Source organism: Littorina saxatilis, linkage group LG12 (genome assembly GCF_037325665.1).
Source record: "Littorina saxatilis isolate snail1 linkage group LG12, US_GU_Lsax_2.0, whole genome shotgun sequence".
Taxonomy (NCBI): Eukaryota; Metazoa; Mollusca; class Gastropoda; order Littorinimorpha; family Littorinidae; genus Littorina; species Littorina saxatilis.
The window spans coordinates 56,806,911-56,826,029 of record NC_090256.1 but is presented as its reverse complement, the minus strand read 5'-3'; the positions used below and the strand labels follow the sequence as shown (position 1 = coordinate 56,826,029).

Below are 19,119 nucleotides of genomic sequence, written 5' to 3'. Positions count from 1 at the left end.
AATGTATACATCGCAATTTCCGGTATCACATGTACATCTATGCGTCAATGCGAAATTGTTGCGTATAATAGGTAATTTGTTTTGCTCTTAAACTGAGTAGAAATTTGTAAAAGAGATGAAATGCCAAGCAGCTATACGTGAAGTTGAATTGCTTATTTTCTGAATCATGAACAAAGTGATCAGAAATAATTAATGAATAGTACATCAAACAGTTTATTTGATGGGATTTACTGTACATACTTTAGTGGAAAAATCCGCGTTCAGCCCATTAATTCTGTTCCAACCATAGATTTACCTTGTAAGACTGCCTTTCAAAGCCAGCAGACACAAAATCGTGCCTTACCTTGATTTTGTTAAGATGGTCAGTGATTAGGCCAAGAAAAAATTTGATGTTTCAAATTCCACGACCAACCCTTACCCAAGAACTTTTGTTGACCCTTCAAAACTTTAATCAAAAATGGCAAAACTTGATTTTTCAAACTTCACAGAGAAAGGTGCTCTTCTCCGACATCCAGGAAAAGCCACGTGATATGTGTAAATTAAGTTTTTTAAATCTTCAAACAACAGAAAAAAAAAGAAAGAAAAACAACAACTTAATGACCCTTAAATTGTTTGGCCTTGTCAACGGTAATAGACATTGACTAACTTGAAGTCTGATTTGTTCATTCTTTAAAACTACTTAATAACATGGTTTCTTGACTTGATAAATAACACCAACAGGAATGACACCAGCTATTGGCAAGGGTCCACTAATGTTATTGTCTGGATTTATATTAACATTGATTCCTTCCATTCCCTTATGTTGCTCTTACACTGTGCCGAATTGCCCTTGCGAGTAGAATTTGCCAATAATTTGTAATTATCGGGACATGGTTGCAAGACATTTGTAAATGTTCTTATTCATTTGCCACCATTCGTCCATTGTTGCGAATATTAGCAACATGCTTTCTTTCTTTCTTTCTTTCTTTCTTTATTTGGTGTTTAACGTCGTTTTCAACAGTTCAAGGTTATATCGCGACGGAGCAACATGCTCCTAATATTCGCAAGGAAGGCATATTCTTCACTTCTTTGCAACATGCTCGTATTAGTATTCCCAAGCCATTCGTAATAATCGCAATGTATTCGTAGCGCTCGCAAGGCATTCGCAAACCATTCGTTAGGTCTTGTCCTTGCAAACATCTTGCGAATGGTTGCGAATTCCTTACGAACAATTCAAATTGCGTAATCGCTTTATTCATAAAGTGTTTGCAAGCACTCGCAAGGCTACTCGCAATGTTCATTCTAAATTCGCAAGAAATATGTATATGAATTCGTATGCATTAGCAATGATCAGAAGAAATTCGCACGCACTAGCAACCATTTGTAAGACATTCGCAAGGATTCGTAAGGCTTCAAATTTTCAATATTTTTTCTGTCCATTCGTCTTTTCTTGTGCCGAATACAACATTTTCATAATCGCAAGGATATTCGGCACAGTGTAAGAGCAGCATTAGGAAATATGTTGACAGAGCAGCTGCTTCCATGATGAACAATAATTTATTATCGTACAACTTTTGAGGGCAGTATAGCTCAGCTTGGTCTAATTGGCCCCTCCATCTTGGCACAGACACGTCACGAAGGCCACCAGCTCAATAGAGATACAGAGCCACTGAAGCCACAGAAGCATGAAAAATCAGTGTGCAAGTCTGGCGTCTACTAGTCTATCTTAGAACAGATCTGTTACCTCAGCCAGAGATACTCCTGTTAGAAAGCAGTACCAAGAGATCGCTCCACTTATATTTGTAAGAATGTAATAGCTGTGCTGGGTGTTTGGTGGTACCGCAACTGTAACTAGGCAACTCTTTCTGTTCACAAAGATCCAATTATGTCTCAAGAATTTAAATCCGAGATGTTTTATATGAATGACAGTGACAGCAGTCAAGAATATGCTACATATCTACAAGCAGCAAATCATCTCATGAATACATATCAGTTTTGCTTGTGACGTAAAAACCTGTAACAACCAAACAGCTTCCAAAATATCTTACCCTTCCAAGTTTATATTACTATAAAATTATCTGATCAAATTACTATATTTGTTACAAAAGAAAACAAAACACAGCCATCAAACTAACTGTTGCTTACATGATGCACTTCGCAAACATTTCGCACAATAACTCACAAAATAAGCAACTCAGCTGCTCTGCTCGGGCATTACTCAAAATTTTCATCTAAGCTGGCAAGTTCTCAAGTTACACATGATATATGAACGTATGCAAGTAACATATTGAACAGTTTCTGTTCAGATGTGTCAGAGCAAGGTGGAGACGAAGTTAGTCAGCAGTGTAGTATGTGCAATAATCAAGTGGTGAGTAATCAAGCAGTGCAAGCAGCATGCATTCACCGGAAAGTCTGTGAAATCAGCATAATAAAATTGCTGCACACTTACATAAAAAGGTAAAAGCAACAAATAAACAAGAAAAGGTCAAGTCTGCAGCACTTAGGTTATTCTAATTAAGCTTTAAATTTTTAGTTTTAACAGCATCTAGCATCAAACACTTTCGTTAAATGGATCTCTATAAAGGAAAAGAGAGACCCATAGGTGATGGGGAGGGATCTTGCAAGTCTTATTGAATTTACTTTAAATATTGAACATTATTCAAAAACGAATGGGCCAAAGAACAAAGCAAGGAATTCTTGCAAAAGGGGCAGGGATGTAGCTCAGTAGGTAGCACACTGGTTTGATTACCAGTTTGTCACCTGCATTGCTGTGGGTTTGGCCCCAATCTCAGCGAGAAATTTGTTTCCAAGAGCCAACAAAGTACAAACTCTTCCAGGTGTCCAAATACTCCCGTGTTCCCACATGCATGCATGTGCACGATAAAGATTCCCCGCTCATCGCAAAAGTCTCAAGGCTTGGAAAATAACAGATAAATGCATGCAGAAAAACAATGACTGGGTAGTGCGACTCTTTCGCTGCACCTGCAGACAAATCTCTAGGACAATAAAATATACAACAACAAAACAAACTAAACCAAGAAATCAAAAATCTCATTAAGTTTTATCACACACTGGGTCGGAAAAGGGGCTTACTTTGGAAGCAAACGAGGAAGTAACTGAAGGTAAATTTACTACAGCGAGGCCCAAGAGTACACACGACGCTACTTCCAAAGTTTCTCTGTGCAAAATGGCAGGGCATTTCTTCGGTTTTCGGGGTCGTCATCAACACCCACGACGATATAGCATTTTAAGGGTCCTTACCCATCCATCGGAAACCTCCAATGCAGACAACGATAGCAGGACATTCCGTTTTTAAAAGAAGCTGATCATTCCCCAATGAGCTGAGACACAATATCAATTAAGACGTTAAATGCGTCAATCAAGCAAGAGCTGTCGTAACTTGGCTACAGATGATCGCTTACATTGTACCATAGACATGAACTGTGACATTCTTGTTTCATTAGGATGAAATGCTTGAAACAGAGTGGCTCAAGAACCGACAATTCGGTCAATTACTCACTCGAGTCAGTCGGTGAAGCGGGCGAGCTTTCGGACTATCACGACTGAATAACTCGCAATAAATCTTTTCACCTTCACATGAGTACCATAGTGTAGTGGTTAAAGGTATTCCGACTGTCATGCTAATTTCTAATCTCCCTGGAAATTTCATATTTTTTCATCGATTCATTACATTTAGTCAAGTTTTGACTAAATGTTTTAACATAGAGGGGGAATCGAGACGAGGGTCGTGGTGTATGTGTGTGTGTGTGTCTGTCTGTGCGTGTGTGTGTGTAGAGCGATTCAGACCAAACTACTGGACCGATCTTTATGAAATTTTACATGAGAGTTCCTGGGAATGATGTCCCTGGACGTTTTTTTCGTTTTTTTCAATAAATACTTTTGATGACGTCATATCCGGCTTTTTGTAAAAGTTGAGGCGGCACTGTCACACCCTCATTTTTCAATCAAATTGATTGAAATTTTGGCCAAGCAATCTTCGACGAAGGCCGAACTTCGGTATTGCATTTCAGCTTGGTGGCTTAAAAATTAATTAATGACTTTGGTCATTAAAAATCTGAAAATTGTAAAAAAAAATTTTTTTTATAAAACGATCCAAATTTACGTTCATCTTATTTTTCATCATTTTCTGATTTCAAAAACATATAAATATGTTATATTTGGATTAAAAACAAGCTCTGAAAATTAAAAATATAAAAATTATGATCAAAATTAAATTTTCGAAATCAGGAATAAGTCAAGTAAGTCAATTTCAAAACACTTTCATCTTATTCCTTGTCGGTTCCTGATTCCTAAAACATATAGATATGATATGTTTGGATTAAAAACACGCTCAGAAAGTTAAAACGAAGAGAGGTACAGAAAAGCGTGCTATCCTTCTCAGCGCAACTACTACCCCGCTCTTCTTGTCAATTTCACTGCCTTAATTGCCACGAGCGGTGGACTGACGATGCTACGAGTATACGGTCTTGCTGAAAAATTGCATTGCATTCAGTTTCATTCTGTGAGTTCGACAGCTTGACTAAATGTTGTATTTTCGCCTTACGCGACTTGTTTTATTGTATTTTTTAGACCTTAAATTGCAAGCAGCGGCTGCCTCAACCCTTTTTCAGTGTTTGCCTTTAATTGTGTTCATTTTTTTTTTGGTGGAAAGCAACCTTCTTTCTTCCTATGCTTTAAAACAATCCAATCTGTACATAAACATACAATTACATCCTCTTCCCAATTAACGCCAATAATTATGCAATTCGTCTGCTTGGGCAAACACGACCTTGCATGACCTGCTTCCAGGCACCCTTTTTTCAAACTTTCAAAACTTTGAATTGTACTGATCTTGTCTTGATGAAAAAAAAAATTCTTTTCTTTCACATGCTGTCAATTTATTATTTAGATTTTAAATGATAGTTCTAGCGCCAAAACGAGGCTTCTGATTTGTTTTAAAGTAAATCCGACTGGCCGGCACGGACGCAAAAATAATATTTTTGAAAAATGCTCGCTCTTTATAGAGGGCACCTAGGATGTTCTCTAGCGATAAGTGTTTAAACTAAAGGGTGTTTGTACTGTGTGTAAAAGCCTGACAGTGTCTGTGGCCAGAAACTGATGGTTTACGGGAAGCGGAGTGGGCCTTTAATTAATGCATAGTAATTGTAATCATTTCCTGAATCTAAAAATATATAGATATGTCATGTTTACTCAGAAAATGCATTTGCTCCAAATTGACACAAAAAAGTGGTCCTACCATTTGCATGCTTCGAGGAAACCAGCGCAACCCATCTCGATCTTCTGGTTTCGGGTAGCCAAGCCTTACTAGTCTTGTTGATGATTGATTTTGAATTTCCCGTGTTGATTATTTAGTTTAAGGCTGATAGATTGACCAAGTGATAGTTTTGATATAGCTTCACGCGACTGTTTTCTTCTCTTCCTTTCTTTTCTTTTGAATTGTCAGTATGACCGTAAACGCTTTTAGGTTTGCGTTTGTCACGTACGTTCATTCTAGGTGTTTCGCCAACGCTCCAGAACGTTCTGGAAGGGAGTTAGTTGGTTTCGTGTTCAATTCTAGGTTGTCTGGAAAGGCTCCAAAACTTTGTGGAAGGTCACACACACACACACACTCACACAGCGACAGACATATACGACAAATTGTCATACATGAGTATACACACGTGAAAAATCTTCCCCTATTGTATTGTGCATGTGTATCGGTGAGACAGAGGGATCGATTGAGAACCAACAGAGAGAGATGCTAGTCTAATTTGTGTTTCCCCAAGGTGAACAGGGCTTAATGGAGATCTCTCTCTCCCTTTCTCTCTATCGCAGTCTCTCTCTCTGTCGAGCGTACGTTTGTGTGTGTGGCAGAGAGAGAGAGAGAGAGAGAGAGAGAGAGAGAGAGAGAGAGAGAGAGAGAGAGAGAGAGGAGTGTGTGTTTGCAGAGATGGTTATGTTTATTTCTTCTGTAAATTATATCCCCTTGTCTAAAGGGCTTTTAAAGCTGGGGACAATAAACTCTAAAAGCAAAACAAAGAAAAAAACAATTAAGCTCTCTCTGTCCCTCTGTGCCTGTCTCTCTGTCTACGTCTCTGTCTCTCTCATTCTTTCTCTCCCCACCACCCCCCATATCCCTTTTCCTATGTCTTTCTCTTTCTTTTTACCTCTCTCTCTATATCTGTCTGTCTCTCTTTGTGTCCGTCTGAAAGTCTCTCTCTCGTATCTTTTTTGCTCTCTTTCTATCTCTTTCTCTCTCTCTCTTTCGCTCTCATTTTCCTCCCTCCTCTCTCTCTTTCTCCTCCCTCCTCTCTCTCTTTCGCTCTCTTTTCCCTCCCTCCTCTCTCTCTCTCTCACACACACACACACACACACACACATTCTTTATGTTCGTCTGTCTCTCTGTCTCCCCCTCTCTCTCTCTGTTTCTCCCTCCCCCTCTTTGTCTCTCTCTGTCACTCTCTCTCTCTCCCCCCCCCCCCAACCTTCATATTTCCATGCAATGAAGTGTGTGGGTGTGTTTGCCTGTGCGTATGTGAGTGTGTGTGTGTGTGTGTGTGTGTGTGTGTGTGTGTGAGAGAGTGTGTGTGTGTGTATATGTGTGCTTTATTTAGTGCGTGTTTATTTGTGTGTGTGTGTGTGCGCGAGTGTATATATATATTTGTATGAGCGCACGCGCTTGTGATTGTGTGTGTGCACTAGCTGGTACGACACAGCAAGCCATGTAGTATTCTCTATATCCTTCTTCTTCTTCTTCGTTCATGGGCTTAGACTCCCACGTTCACTCATGTTTTCAGCACGAGTGGATTTTTACGTGTATGACCGTTTTTACCCCGCCATTAAGGCAGCCATACGCCGCTTTCGGAGGAAGCATGCTGGATATTTTCGTGTTTCTATAACCCACCGAACTCTGACATGGATTACAGGATCTTTTCCGTGCGCACTTGGTTTTGATCTTGTGCTTGCGTGTACACACGAAGGGGGATAAGCCACTAGCAGGTCTGCACATAAGTTGACCCGGGAGATCGGAAAAATCTCCACACTTAAACCACCAGGCGGCAGCGACCGGGATTCGAACCCTCGACCTTCCGATTAAGAGGCCGACGTCTTACCACCCCGCCACAGCGCCCGTCTTTCTCTATATCCTTTATATATGTTTTTGAAATCAGGAAATGATAAAGGATCAGATGAAATCATTTTTGGATCAATTTCCTAATTTTTAATAGTAGTATTAATTAACCTATTTTCGTCAATTGTGATCACATTTTAAGAGTAAACATGACATATGTATATATTTTCTGATTCAGAATTTGATGAAGAATACGATGCAATCAATTTTGAATCTGTTTGCAAAAATTTGATTTTAATGACAACTTTAATGAGCAAACTCATTAATCAATTTTTAAGCCGTCAAGCTGAAATACAATACCAAAGTCCGGGCTTCGTCAAAGATTGCTTGACCAAAATTTCAACAAAATTGGTTGGAAAAGGGAATTTATGCGACACATGACACAATGTGTACAGTTACTTTTTACCTTGCGTCTGCTACAATAGCAGACGACTTTATTCTGTGTTAACCCGGATGTATTCTGGGGTTGGGTATTGCAAAGGATGTTGGGTAGTGCTAAAAATAGCCCTCAATCATCCTGCCGAAGTGGACAAAGAAAGCTGAATTTTCGCTGAACATAAATGAGAGCGTGACAGTGCGCCGCCTCAACTTTCACAAAAAGCCGGATATGACGTCATGAAGGACACATCAAAAAAAAGGAAAAAAACGTCAGGGGATATTATACTCAGGAACTCTCATGTTAAGTTTCAGGAAGATCGGTCCAGTAGTTTTCTCGGAACCAATCTATACACACACACACCATGACTCTCGATCGTCTCGATTCCCCGTCTCTAATTGTTAAAACATTTAGTCATAACTTGACTAAATGTAAAAACTTAAGTACTGCTCAAAATGAAGCCCGCCCTCCATCTCGCTCAGCAAAATAATAAACATCCTACCTCTGCAAGTAATGTGCATAGACTGGAATTGCAAATCTTAATATATTCCTCAGAGCACATCTACCTTGCTTCCTTTCTTAATTCTTTTCAAAGTGTGTGCAGAATTTAACTTCACCTAAAGGATAATGTGAAATATAGGTTTTGTTCTTCTGATTCCCTGAGAAATCTCACTTCAAGTCAAATATAATCCTTTGCCTGAAGCTGTCTAAATGTTTATTTAAGGCTGGGATGACAAAACCTACTTGCTTAGCTTTAATCGATGAGGGTGTTTACTGTTGAATGCCTAGAAGAACACTCTTATGACAGATATTGACAAGTTAAATGGTTTGGCAAAAATCGGAAAGAAAATTTAGCACGGCTGAGCTACTATATAAATTCAGTTTCTCACAAAGGCGTAACTGTCTAATAATATGGATATACAGAAATTTCAAGTCAAATGTTTCATCCTTACTGATCGCGGCTTCAAGGCTGACTGAATGATTCCATGGTTCTAGAATACAAGCAAATTACATGCCTGCAGGTCAATTACATTCATATACCCCAAAATACATTTGTAACATGCACTCTGCAAGAGATCGATGCAGTACAGCCAGCAGGATTCAAAAGAAAGAAATAACAAAAATATTGAGGGCTTGATTTTAAACAATTGAGAACAAAAGACAGTAGAAACAAGTCATGTGAAGCGAAGTATATAAGAAAATTTAGTCAATATGTCGGCCTGAAACTAAAAGATCCACACTGTAAACCAGTCATCACCGAGACTACAAATAGATGCTATAGATTAACTATCTGCTATACAAGCAATATCTCAGTAGACATGCAGTCACATAAAAGTTAAGATGCGAAAGCAGGTGCTGATCTTATCTAAAAGCATGCCACAATACATCGGACAAATAATACAGCTCTCCCTTATGGTATTCTATTCACAGACAGTGCTGTTATATTTATTGATACAATGTACAGAGCCATACATTGCCAGGGTGAGTAAACAGAATACAGTGTTGTTGCCAGGACTCGGTCTTCGGTCTCTGACGCATTCCTTTCTGATTTGACGCATTGGACCTGAGCCTTGTCCGGTCGATGGACCGATAGTTTTTACGTTTTGGTGGTCAACTGACCGATACATATTCGTACAAGGCGGACAAGGTCTGCAATGAATGGAATGGGAGTTGCAAAGTCAGAAAACAAACCCCGATCGAAATGCTCATGTTCGCTACGAGTGAAAATGCACTCGGTGCCGAGTCCGTGTTTGTCATTGACACTCGAGGCTGCGTTTACGGAAATACCCGATCCAGCCGGTGTACCTATTTACCGAAAACGGCGCAAACAGCGGAAAGTTCATCAATATAATACTACGGCATGGTAATGCGAAGATCAGGCAGGATCCCTACATTCGCACACCGGGCACTGTATTGGAAAGGGTAGGCCAGGAATGTCAGGCTCTTTCTCCTCGCAAAGTTTATGAACAGTTAAAACTAGGAAGCGACATATCAGATAATAAAGTGTTATCATTGTTTAATGGCTTTATTGTCATTTTTGCGTAAAAAGATAGATTTAACTCCGGACTGTAAGTTATTTTGCATTGCATGTATCAAAGGGACGTATGGCGGTACCATTTGGACCTATTGTTTTTTTAAAGCCAGGACATTTGGACCTATTGTTTTTTTTTAGGGAGGTCCAAATGACCTATTGTCTTCTTAGGCTGGCAACAACACTGAGAATAAGGTAAACAAAAAAACTCCTGTCCCTAGGAGCATTAGTCACCAAGATGACACAGTCAAACCTGTCTTTAATGACTATTCTACACATAGCTGTAGATCTTTGTGATGCGGCCAGTTATGTTAAAACCAAGTATATTTCCAGAAAGGTAATTCATTCTCCTACCGGTTTCTGACCTTTCAATTCTAGCTATATACCTTTTCTTTCATAAGCAAATTGCTATTCTGCAAACTATAAGAAGATTAGAAGAGACACAAACATGATGGGGTCGAGTCAAATAATAAAACAGTTTCTGCATGCTCGCTACTTGCTGCATGCTCACTACTTTTAAGTTCATTCTATTCAACATTAGCTTTACTCTCCCTAGCGGCTATTTTCATTACACAATGCAGCTGCGTCCTAATTGTTACCAATTTTGGCGCCTGGTGTCAGACTTCGAGCCTTGCAGCTCAAACAGTAGGAATTAAGTATCCTTAGCGGATTATGACTTTATTCAGTTATTCTGCTGAAAAACAGAAATGCTGAAGAAAAAAAGTTTTTTCTGCAGCATTTCTGAAATATCATCCGCCGAAGCATTGTTTTTTTTCCGCAGCAAAACATTTTACTGCAGTAAAATTGAAATAAAGAATGCTGTACTTGCTCATTATAATATTGGGGCACGTGAGTTCCTCCTCTGTTGAGAGATGGACTCATCCAAAATTACCCAGAAAACACTGAGCGCCGAATGACTTCGTTGCCCGAAGTTCAAGGTTGCAAAATTACGCTGGTAACACACTATACCTGTCTGCAATATTATCACATTTGCCTAGACGGACTAGGCTTCGTGTTCGATTTGCTTCAAAAATTGTTCTCGCTTCCGCCAGTTGAATTGGAGTGAATGACCACACACCTTCTGATTGGTGCACTGTGGAGCAAGCTATCATATCCCGGAGGAGGGGTTGGGGTGGGGAAACGGGTACAAACGCTACTTTACAAGATCGTTGGTTTTCTGCAGAAAAACGGTCACATATTATTCCAAATAAAAAGTTAATCGCAATAATGCCGCAGAAAAACATGTAAACATTATGCTGCGGAAAAACTGCAATGATGCTTCTGCGAATGATGACATTATTCAGAAATGTTGCTTTTTCTGCAGCATTTCTGTTTTTCAGCAGAATAACTGAATAAAGTCATAATCCGCTCAGGATGATTATAAGCCACTGACCACAAGTAGCTGTAAGAGTGTACTTATGACTTTTCATAAATAAAGACCAAAGAGGATACATATACAAGAAAGGCAAAGAAACCCAAAGTAAAACAAAAATAAATTGAGCCTCCAAGCAATGTCAAGGGACTTAATTAAAACTTTATTATGAGGGGTAAGGTGAGCCTGATCTTCCGCTAAAAGCACATGGTCCTGTCGGGCTATTAGTTGCTTCATGGTGCAGTAAAATCTGTTATCCTCTGGGGTGGGTGTTATATATAATCATGTTGTCTCTAGATCAGGTTTGACTGTGGTGGGTGTTATATATAATCATGTTGTCTCTAGATCAGGTTTGACTGCATCAGCTCTCAACAGAAACTCAATTCCCAAACCCAAATGTCATACAGAAAGTTCACTAGCATCTGAATAAATGCAGAGAGTATACATAGGTTAGAAGAAGGAAAGGTTAAGCAATGGCATGGAAATGAGGAGGAGTTGAAACCTTGTCTTTGTTAGCTTTGGGCAGAAAAGTCACGTCAGAAGTGCTCTGCTGCCCCGAAACAGGTGGAGATCTGACTGCATGGTTGGGCTTCAGCGCGTTCTGAGTTCTGCTACCATTGGTGACAGTACTATTGTTGCCTTTGCTGCTAAATGTGTTAACACCACCAGATTTGGGCACTGGTTTGAGACTGATGCCTGAAAATGTGGATTAAATCATGCCTGATTTGATGGGAGTATTAATTAGTAGTAAAACATTAGACCAATAAAATAAAAAAGCAAAGTCGTCCTTCATTATGAACGACCTTTATTAAGGTCATTATGAACATCTGTATTTAAATGGTACGAAATGAACCTCTGTGATTCATAGAACGTATCTCTGTTATTGCACAGAGACACCATTTCTGGTGAAAATACACACAAAAAGGAAGATTGAATAGTAAGTCTACAAGATTAGTATTTCCCAATTAGGGCACGTACTGGTGCTCAAGAACCAATTCTGAGAAAACAGCGTCAAAAGTTTTCCCAATGATGTCAAATGGTGATAAATCACTTTGAAAATGAACAATTTATTGCAAGGAAGAGAGGTACTATGACAAAATTACATTGCACAATGATTCTTTGGTTTTCAAAGTACCTAAAAATGCTGAAAACCCAAAACACGCTTTTTGAATAAAATGACGTGCTACAATTACCACCTCTGGCCTTTTATAGAAGGCTGACCCCAAAGACCCGCCCCAAACAGAGTTGACCTTTTCCTGACAGGATGCTAAGAAGGTACATGTACACATTATTATGGGAGTATTTGACAGGCTGGAGAAAAAAATCTCTGAAACTGGTGGGATTCAGGGGAAATACCCTGGTGGGGACACAACATTTTACAGTTTAAAAGGCAATTAAGAGAGCCTCTCTGACAGCAGCTGGGACACACAGAGAGTGTTATAAGAACACAAAAAGACTGTTCTCTTCAAGGGCATATTTTGTCTCATGTTAAATTTCTTTTCTCTCAGGAAAACAGTTGCCTTCCTCAGAAAATCATGGACATGCAGTTCTCCATGGCTGGTCCTACACCAATCCCTTCTCTTTCCCCGAACTCCTTGCAATACATACATAAATGACATTATTTCCCTGCCTTAATTTTTTTTTGTTACCCATCCCTTTTTTCTGAAACTCCTCCCGTTTACTGATACTTGAGCTCCTACCTGGCCTCCCGTCAGCTTTTCCCTCCAGTTTTCGTTTAACTTCAAACACAGTTTGTGAGCAATCCCCGTACTCCTTGGGTTCATGAGCCGAGTTGTTCTTCTCACCAGGCTTGTCCTTGGTGCTGACCTTGCGAAGGTTCTTCTTCTGACCCAGCAGCTGGTTGGGGTTGATGAACATCCCTGGGCCCCCAGGGAGCTTGGTGACTGAGGTTGAAGTACCTTTAGGCTGAGGATGCAGCCTGGGTTCTGGTTTCTTTTGGTCTTTCGGTGGCGGAAGCGGAGGTGGTAGTGGTGCTAAAAAGACACAAGACAAGACAATAAGACTTTTTGTAATCATTTTCAGGAGTTTTCATTCAAAACCAGCTGGGTAACAAAAAACAATGATCATATGTGACAAATCGAAGTAGAGAATGGGCTTGAGCTGCACGTGCATGGATTGTCAAAGTAAAAGCCAATCAGGCTCAGTCTTTATTTGATATGTGGATTTGAACCTTCGCGGCTTTGGATTCGTGTTTCCGAGGACAACAATAATTAAAACATTCACAAAATGTTATTATCACTACAGCATGTCGTCACTGTAAATGCAAGACATTTAGGCGGGAATCTTTTTTTGGCATCTGCACTGCCCATGTACGTTACCTCCCTTAAAATTCTCTGCGCCTTTTGGGAAGACTTGGGAATTGCTATCTATCTTGGAAACGCTTATCAATGCTTAGTGTCAAAAGCTTGTGACGTGTGAAGATGCATTGAAACAATGAACTGCAAAACCTTGTAAAGGATCATTCGATGCTTTTCTCATGTAAAGACCGGTCAGAATGAAGCAGATGCAAGCTAGGTTGATGGGAACTTGTTCATTACTTCTATGTCATGCTTGCCTGCCAGATGGTGGGTTTTTATGATGCTGTTAATATGGTAATGGATACTGTTTCCAAAATCATCCCAAAAAATGTGTGTTTCAAGCCACTTTTGGGATCAGAATATAGTGCCGGGTTTAAAACAATACAGTTCAGTTTAAGTTTCAGTCTCTCTCTTTCTTAGTCTGTCTGTTTTTCTGTCTCTTGTGACCTCTCCCTCCCTCCATCTTCTCTCTCGCTCTCTGTATTGTTGTCTCTTGTCTGTTTCTCGATCTCTCTCTCCTTCTCTCTCTTTCCTCTCTCTCTCTCTCTCCCCTTTTCTGTCTCTCTCTCGCTTTCTCTTTCTTTCTTTCTTTCTTTCTTTCTTTCTCTCTCTATCTCCTCCCTCTCACACACTCTGCTATTGAGAAAACTCACACTGTATTGCCTTTAAAAGAAACAACAGTACTCATCAAGTCTAATCTTTAAGCAAATGACAACAAGTGGTGTGTGCAAATGGAGATACTTTTAGCTTTTTATGACTTACCAATTTACGCATCACAAATCTGTGAGATTTTTTCGCAGATGATACGACCATTTATACATTCCAGCCATAGAGATTTAGATATCTCATCAAAACATCTTCAGGAGAGCTAGCTGCATCAGTCAACAACTCTAATGGACAGAGCTTAACCGCATGTCAATTTCAATTTCGATCAACAAAATACATGTTAATAACGACCCAAAACTAAATACATTTATATCAAATAAAATTAAAGCCTCACAAAATTTAAGTACATAAACATGTTTCAGGTTCTTTAGTATGTTGTCTGTGTGTGCAGAATACCTGGTTTGTCACATACACAACACCTGTATGTCACCCTGTTTGCGACAATGACACCAAAAACATGACAGAGAGATTCTTTGTACAACTTCTCCGAGCAAAACTAAAAACATTGTAAGATTTAGAACAAGATTTAATTAGGTGCATTTTTCCATTGACCGGTATCTTTTTTCTCCACAGAGTTATCAGGACTTAAAGCACACGCCAGTGAAGAAAGGAACTACATGTACCAAAAAAGCAGTACAGGCATGAGCATTTAAGTTCTAAAATTTTCACTCGCCTTACACATTTTAAAATATCAACATCAATTCAAACTTTGTTTATAATGCATTTTAGAAACGAATTAAACTTAACAAAAAAAAATTAAACTTTGTTCTGGAAAACAAAAGATAGCACTTAATCACAATTGGATTCTTATGATACTTAAATGGAATTTAAAAAAAAATCTCTCAGTTCACTGAAGAAACTGCAATTATAAACACATAATGAAATTCATCACCTTGAATATCGCCATTATTACATTTCATACACACTCTTTAATTCTGTTATACATTTATAGGCAATTACTTGTGATTTAGTGTTCTAAAATACAAAAATGATCCCAAATTTTGAGACAACAGCTTAAAGTATTTTTCAAAAATACTGCATGGACTCTAAAAAAAGCCATTAATTGTAATTCAAATCAGCACAGGAGTTTAAATAAGAAACCCACATCTGCACATATTGGTCTTTTTAACATTGTGACGTTTTTAACTTAATCCAGTTGCTGGATGCCAATTCAGATTCCACTGATTTATGCAAATTCCACTTAAACAATGGTTATTCCGAGTAAAATTAATACACTTCAAATATGGTGATTTATAAATATCCTGTACATACAGACGGTACAAGAAAACAGTAAATTGTACTGCAAAACTTACATTGACATTTAACATTTCAACAACTTAAATAAAAAATTCAACATTCTGTTTTTGGCCTGAATTTCCAATGGATAATAATTGTCCAATTTCACTATAAACCATATGGTTGGATGTTGACTTTCCCAACTTCAAATTGACGATGACTTTAACATACTCAGGCACCATTATTCGCATCCACACAATAAAATTGGCACATCATCCTATCAAACAAGTCCAACATTAATGCCGACATTAATTTTTTTGTACATCTTTTCAATAATCCAAGCATTATCACTTAAATATTTGTTCGGCTTCATTAAATGTTTTATTATAATTCATATACAATTCTAAATACTGAAAACCAAAAACTACTCGTGAAAAAATACTATCGTCTTTTCTGAATTCAAACATGATAACCAGTGTCTTCCAAACAGATTGATAATGAAAAGATGAAGTTCGTGAAATAACATCTGCGGTTGACAGTGGCAAGTTCAGTTTTACAATCATCTCAGAAAACATTGCTTCAGCACGGACTACAGCCTTTTCTTCTGGCAGGATTTGCTTTGCGGGAATGAACTTCATAATTCCTTGGCAGCTTTCAGCGGATTTCTTTGCAGCAACCTTGTCCAGGTGAGTTTTGGAACTGCAGTGTCGTTCGATGTCATATTTCCCAGCATGGGCAACGGAGAAATCTGATTTACAATACTTGCAGTGTGCATGCCTTTTTCCCATAGTAGACTCCACAATTCCTGGCTCTTTCTTATATTTCTCCAAGAAAATCTGCTGCTTCTGCTGTTTAGACTTGGTACAGTCATCCGAAACTGGCACATTTTACCGCTTCATTTTGCCAAAATTGTCCAGACGATCGCACGTGCCAACAACTGAACAAGGTTTCCACAGCTGAAGACTCGCTGTCATGGTTATCTCCCTTCGACCGAAACCGGTATCAGTTTTACCATCCCGTAATCAGCACACCAACACCGGAAAACGTATTCTAGACTTTTTCTTATGCGTATTTTGTGCGTGTGTCGCGTATTTGCGTACCGATAATAATTTGGCGTACAAAATACGCCCAAATCGTACTGGTAAACAGGTCTGTGTATATACTGACACCTAATTGTTTAGCTAAAAATGTTTTACAAGTTGAAATAAAAGGCATTTGAAGCACCCTCCCCATGCTTTTTTTGTTAGATTAGTGCTCCGAAAAAAGCCATGGCACTTTCACCCAACAATCGCCCTGTAAAACTTCAAATGGACCCGTCGATACACACATGAATGGTAAGGTCTTTGTTCCGACTTTCAAACTGTGTAGTTTCTATTGGTTAGACCAAACATACTTGACCAATGAGCTGGTTGCTAAGGAAAAAGGTCAGGGTAAGGTCAAAATTGTTAATTAGAACCGACGTTTTGAGGGTCACCTCATTCACAGGCTTTAACTCAAAAAGTGTTTGCTCCTTTTGTAAAACGGTTTTCACCACTGGGTAGAGCATAAACAAATCCTTTTGAAAATGTAAAAATACAAAAATCATACATTGGTGACAAGCGACTCATTCCGTGGTGGAGGGTCACATTTGTGCTTCTTGCTGTTTTCTGGTGAGTACATTTTTATTGTTATCTTGTCGTCACGCTCATAAGAACAAGAAGAGCAAACGCTCGATCGAGTCACTTTCGCAGTTCTGAATATTATATGAGGCATCAGATGGACAGGAAGAAATTGCTATTCACAACACAATACAGATGTAAATAATTTGATGTAAAGAATAATCCTATAAAGTTTGAATCAAATCCGATGAATAGTTTCAGAGATATGATATTTCAATTTTTTTCCTTCAAGACATACCTGTGACCTTGAAAAAGGTCAAAGGTCACCAAAGCAGACGTCAAAGTGTAGAGGTCACTGGGAGTCACGTTCACATAAAATTTGAGCCCGGTCACTTTTATAGTTTCCGAGAAAAGCCCAACGTTAAGTTGTGTGTTGCCGAACAGAAAAGGCTAGTTATCTCCCTTGTTTTTCTGATAACGTTCGTAAAAGGCTACAGATGTAAATACTTTGATGTAAAGAATAATCCTACAAAGTTTCAATCACATCCGATGAACTTTGTCAAAGATATAAAATGTCTAATTTTTCCTTTGACGCTGACCTGTGACCTTGAAAAAGGTCAAAGGTCAACGAAACCATCGTTAAAGTGTAGAGGTCATTGGAGGTCACGACTAAACAAAATATGAGCCGGATCGCTTTGATAGTTTCCGAGAAAAGTCCAACGTTAAGGTGGTGTCTACGGACGGACGGCCGGCCGGTCCGGCCGGCCGTCCGGACAGACTAACACTGACCGATTACATAGAGTCACATTTTCTCAAGTGACTCAAAAATACTTACGTGTTACGTATTTCTGCAGTGACTATACAGGGGAAGCTACTGAAAGGGTACCTGTCATGTGTTAGAGAGTATAAACTCTCAGACCATCGGAAACCATTGTCACGGTTACGTGAGCAAAACTGCCGTTCTCGTTTCTGAGTTAGGCACTTTTCCGTTTTGATACTAAGACTTGTTTGGAGAATGTGAAGGTATGCAAAAGATATGCTTTTACGGGGTTGGTTATGCAGTTGTGTTGATTGAAAATGTTGCTGTCAGCTCTTTATCTCGCGGGTATACTGCTGTCAACCGCTCGAGATAGGCAGTTTGGAACTAATATAACTAAAATGAGATGGGCAGATTGTTCAGAAACCAAATTAGTTTTTTGTGTTTTTCTCAAAACTCTAAAAAATGACATAGGCAATTATCTTATGAGCGTGACGTTCTGCTGTTAGGATTTCCATGCGTTATGAAAGAGTTTGTGCCTCGCTTTCGGTTACAGCGACCCAAACAAAAACATGTGGTCGACCAGTTAAAACCAGCAATCACAGCGAATTACTAACTTCGATGTGTATGTGCAATATGCCATTACTCTGCTCGATATTATTCTTTCTAAAATGTGCACATTGGAACCACAATTCACTGGCGATCGATGGCCTGCAGTGATCACTTGACCACGCAGGTTTCCCAATCTTCCGAGACCTCAAGCGAAGTTCACATGACATCTCAGGCAAAAAAACATATTCTTGGCTATCACTCGAGGCAAGCAAGATCATTGTCGCAACAAATCATAATCAAAAATTTTAGTGTAAATTTTCATTTGATTAATATACTTACCCAAATCTCATAAATAGCAATTTACTTCCGTTAAGTGCTTAAACGTTGAACACGCTTCCCTGGTAACACAAGGGAAGCCACTCCCCTAAAGAAAAAATCACATAAACAGTCACTAGACCACGTGATACCTCAGGGTAGGCTCCCCTTATCGCCACGTGACACGCGGCCGCCATCTTCAATTCACTTCTTGACAAGCCTGAGCAAGTCTGAAAGCGGGGTAGGTGGGAGGGCATTTGATATGAGATTTGGGTAAGTATATTAATCAAATGAAAATTTACACTAAAATTTTTGATTAAATTACATATTACTTCCCCAAATCTCATAAATAGCAGATTGCTACTTAAGGAGGTGGGATCATAAAACATGAATATAAACAGACAGATAACTCACCCTAATTTCTGGGTAGAGCCTGCCCGGCAACCACGACCGCAGGTAGGACGTTGCATCCATCAGGACGAGTGGCAGCGACGTCCCTCAAATAGTAATTCAGGAAGACGTCTTCTGATCTCCAGTAAGCGGCGCCCAAGACCTCAGATAGACGCCTGGATTTGAGGACAGCGAGAGATGAGGCCCAAGCACGGGTCTCATGAGTCCTCGCCGAGGAGAGAGGAAGGATGAACTGAGAAGACCGTCCACCATCATTCTGCTGCCACCACACATAGGCTTGTCTAATGAGAGTGGAAGCCCATTTTGCTAAAGTGACTTTGGCAATGTCTTTGTGTCTAGCTGTGTTCGTGGAGATGAATAACAGCTTCTGACTACTAG

The 19,119-nt window shown here is 39.3% G+C and overlaps 1 protein-coding gene across 1 annotated transcript in view; it reads right to left on the bottom strand.

Moving 5' to 3' along the window:
• Positions 1–18,242, bottom strand: part of LOC138982337 (B-cell linker protein-like) — a 38,799-nt gene extending 20,557 nt beyond the window's left edge. The window contains exons 1-3 of the mRNA XM_070355590.1: positions 18,236–18,242; positions 12,589–12,882; positions 11,391–11,584 (exon numbers count right to left, since the gene is read on the bottom strand). Of these exons, the coding sequence (XP_070211691.1) occupies positions 11,391–11,584; positions 12,589–12,882; positions 18,236–18,242 (495 nt within the window). The remainder of the gene's footprint in view (positions 1–11,390; positions 11,585–12,588; positions 12,883–18,235) is intronic.
• Positions 18,243–19,119: the final 877 nt, after the last annotated feature.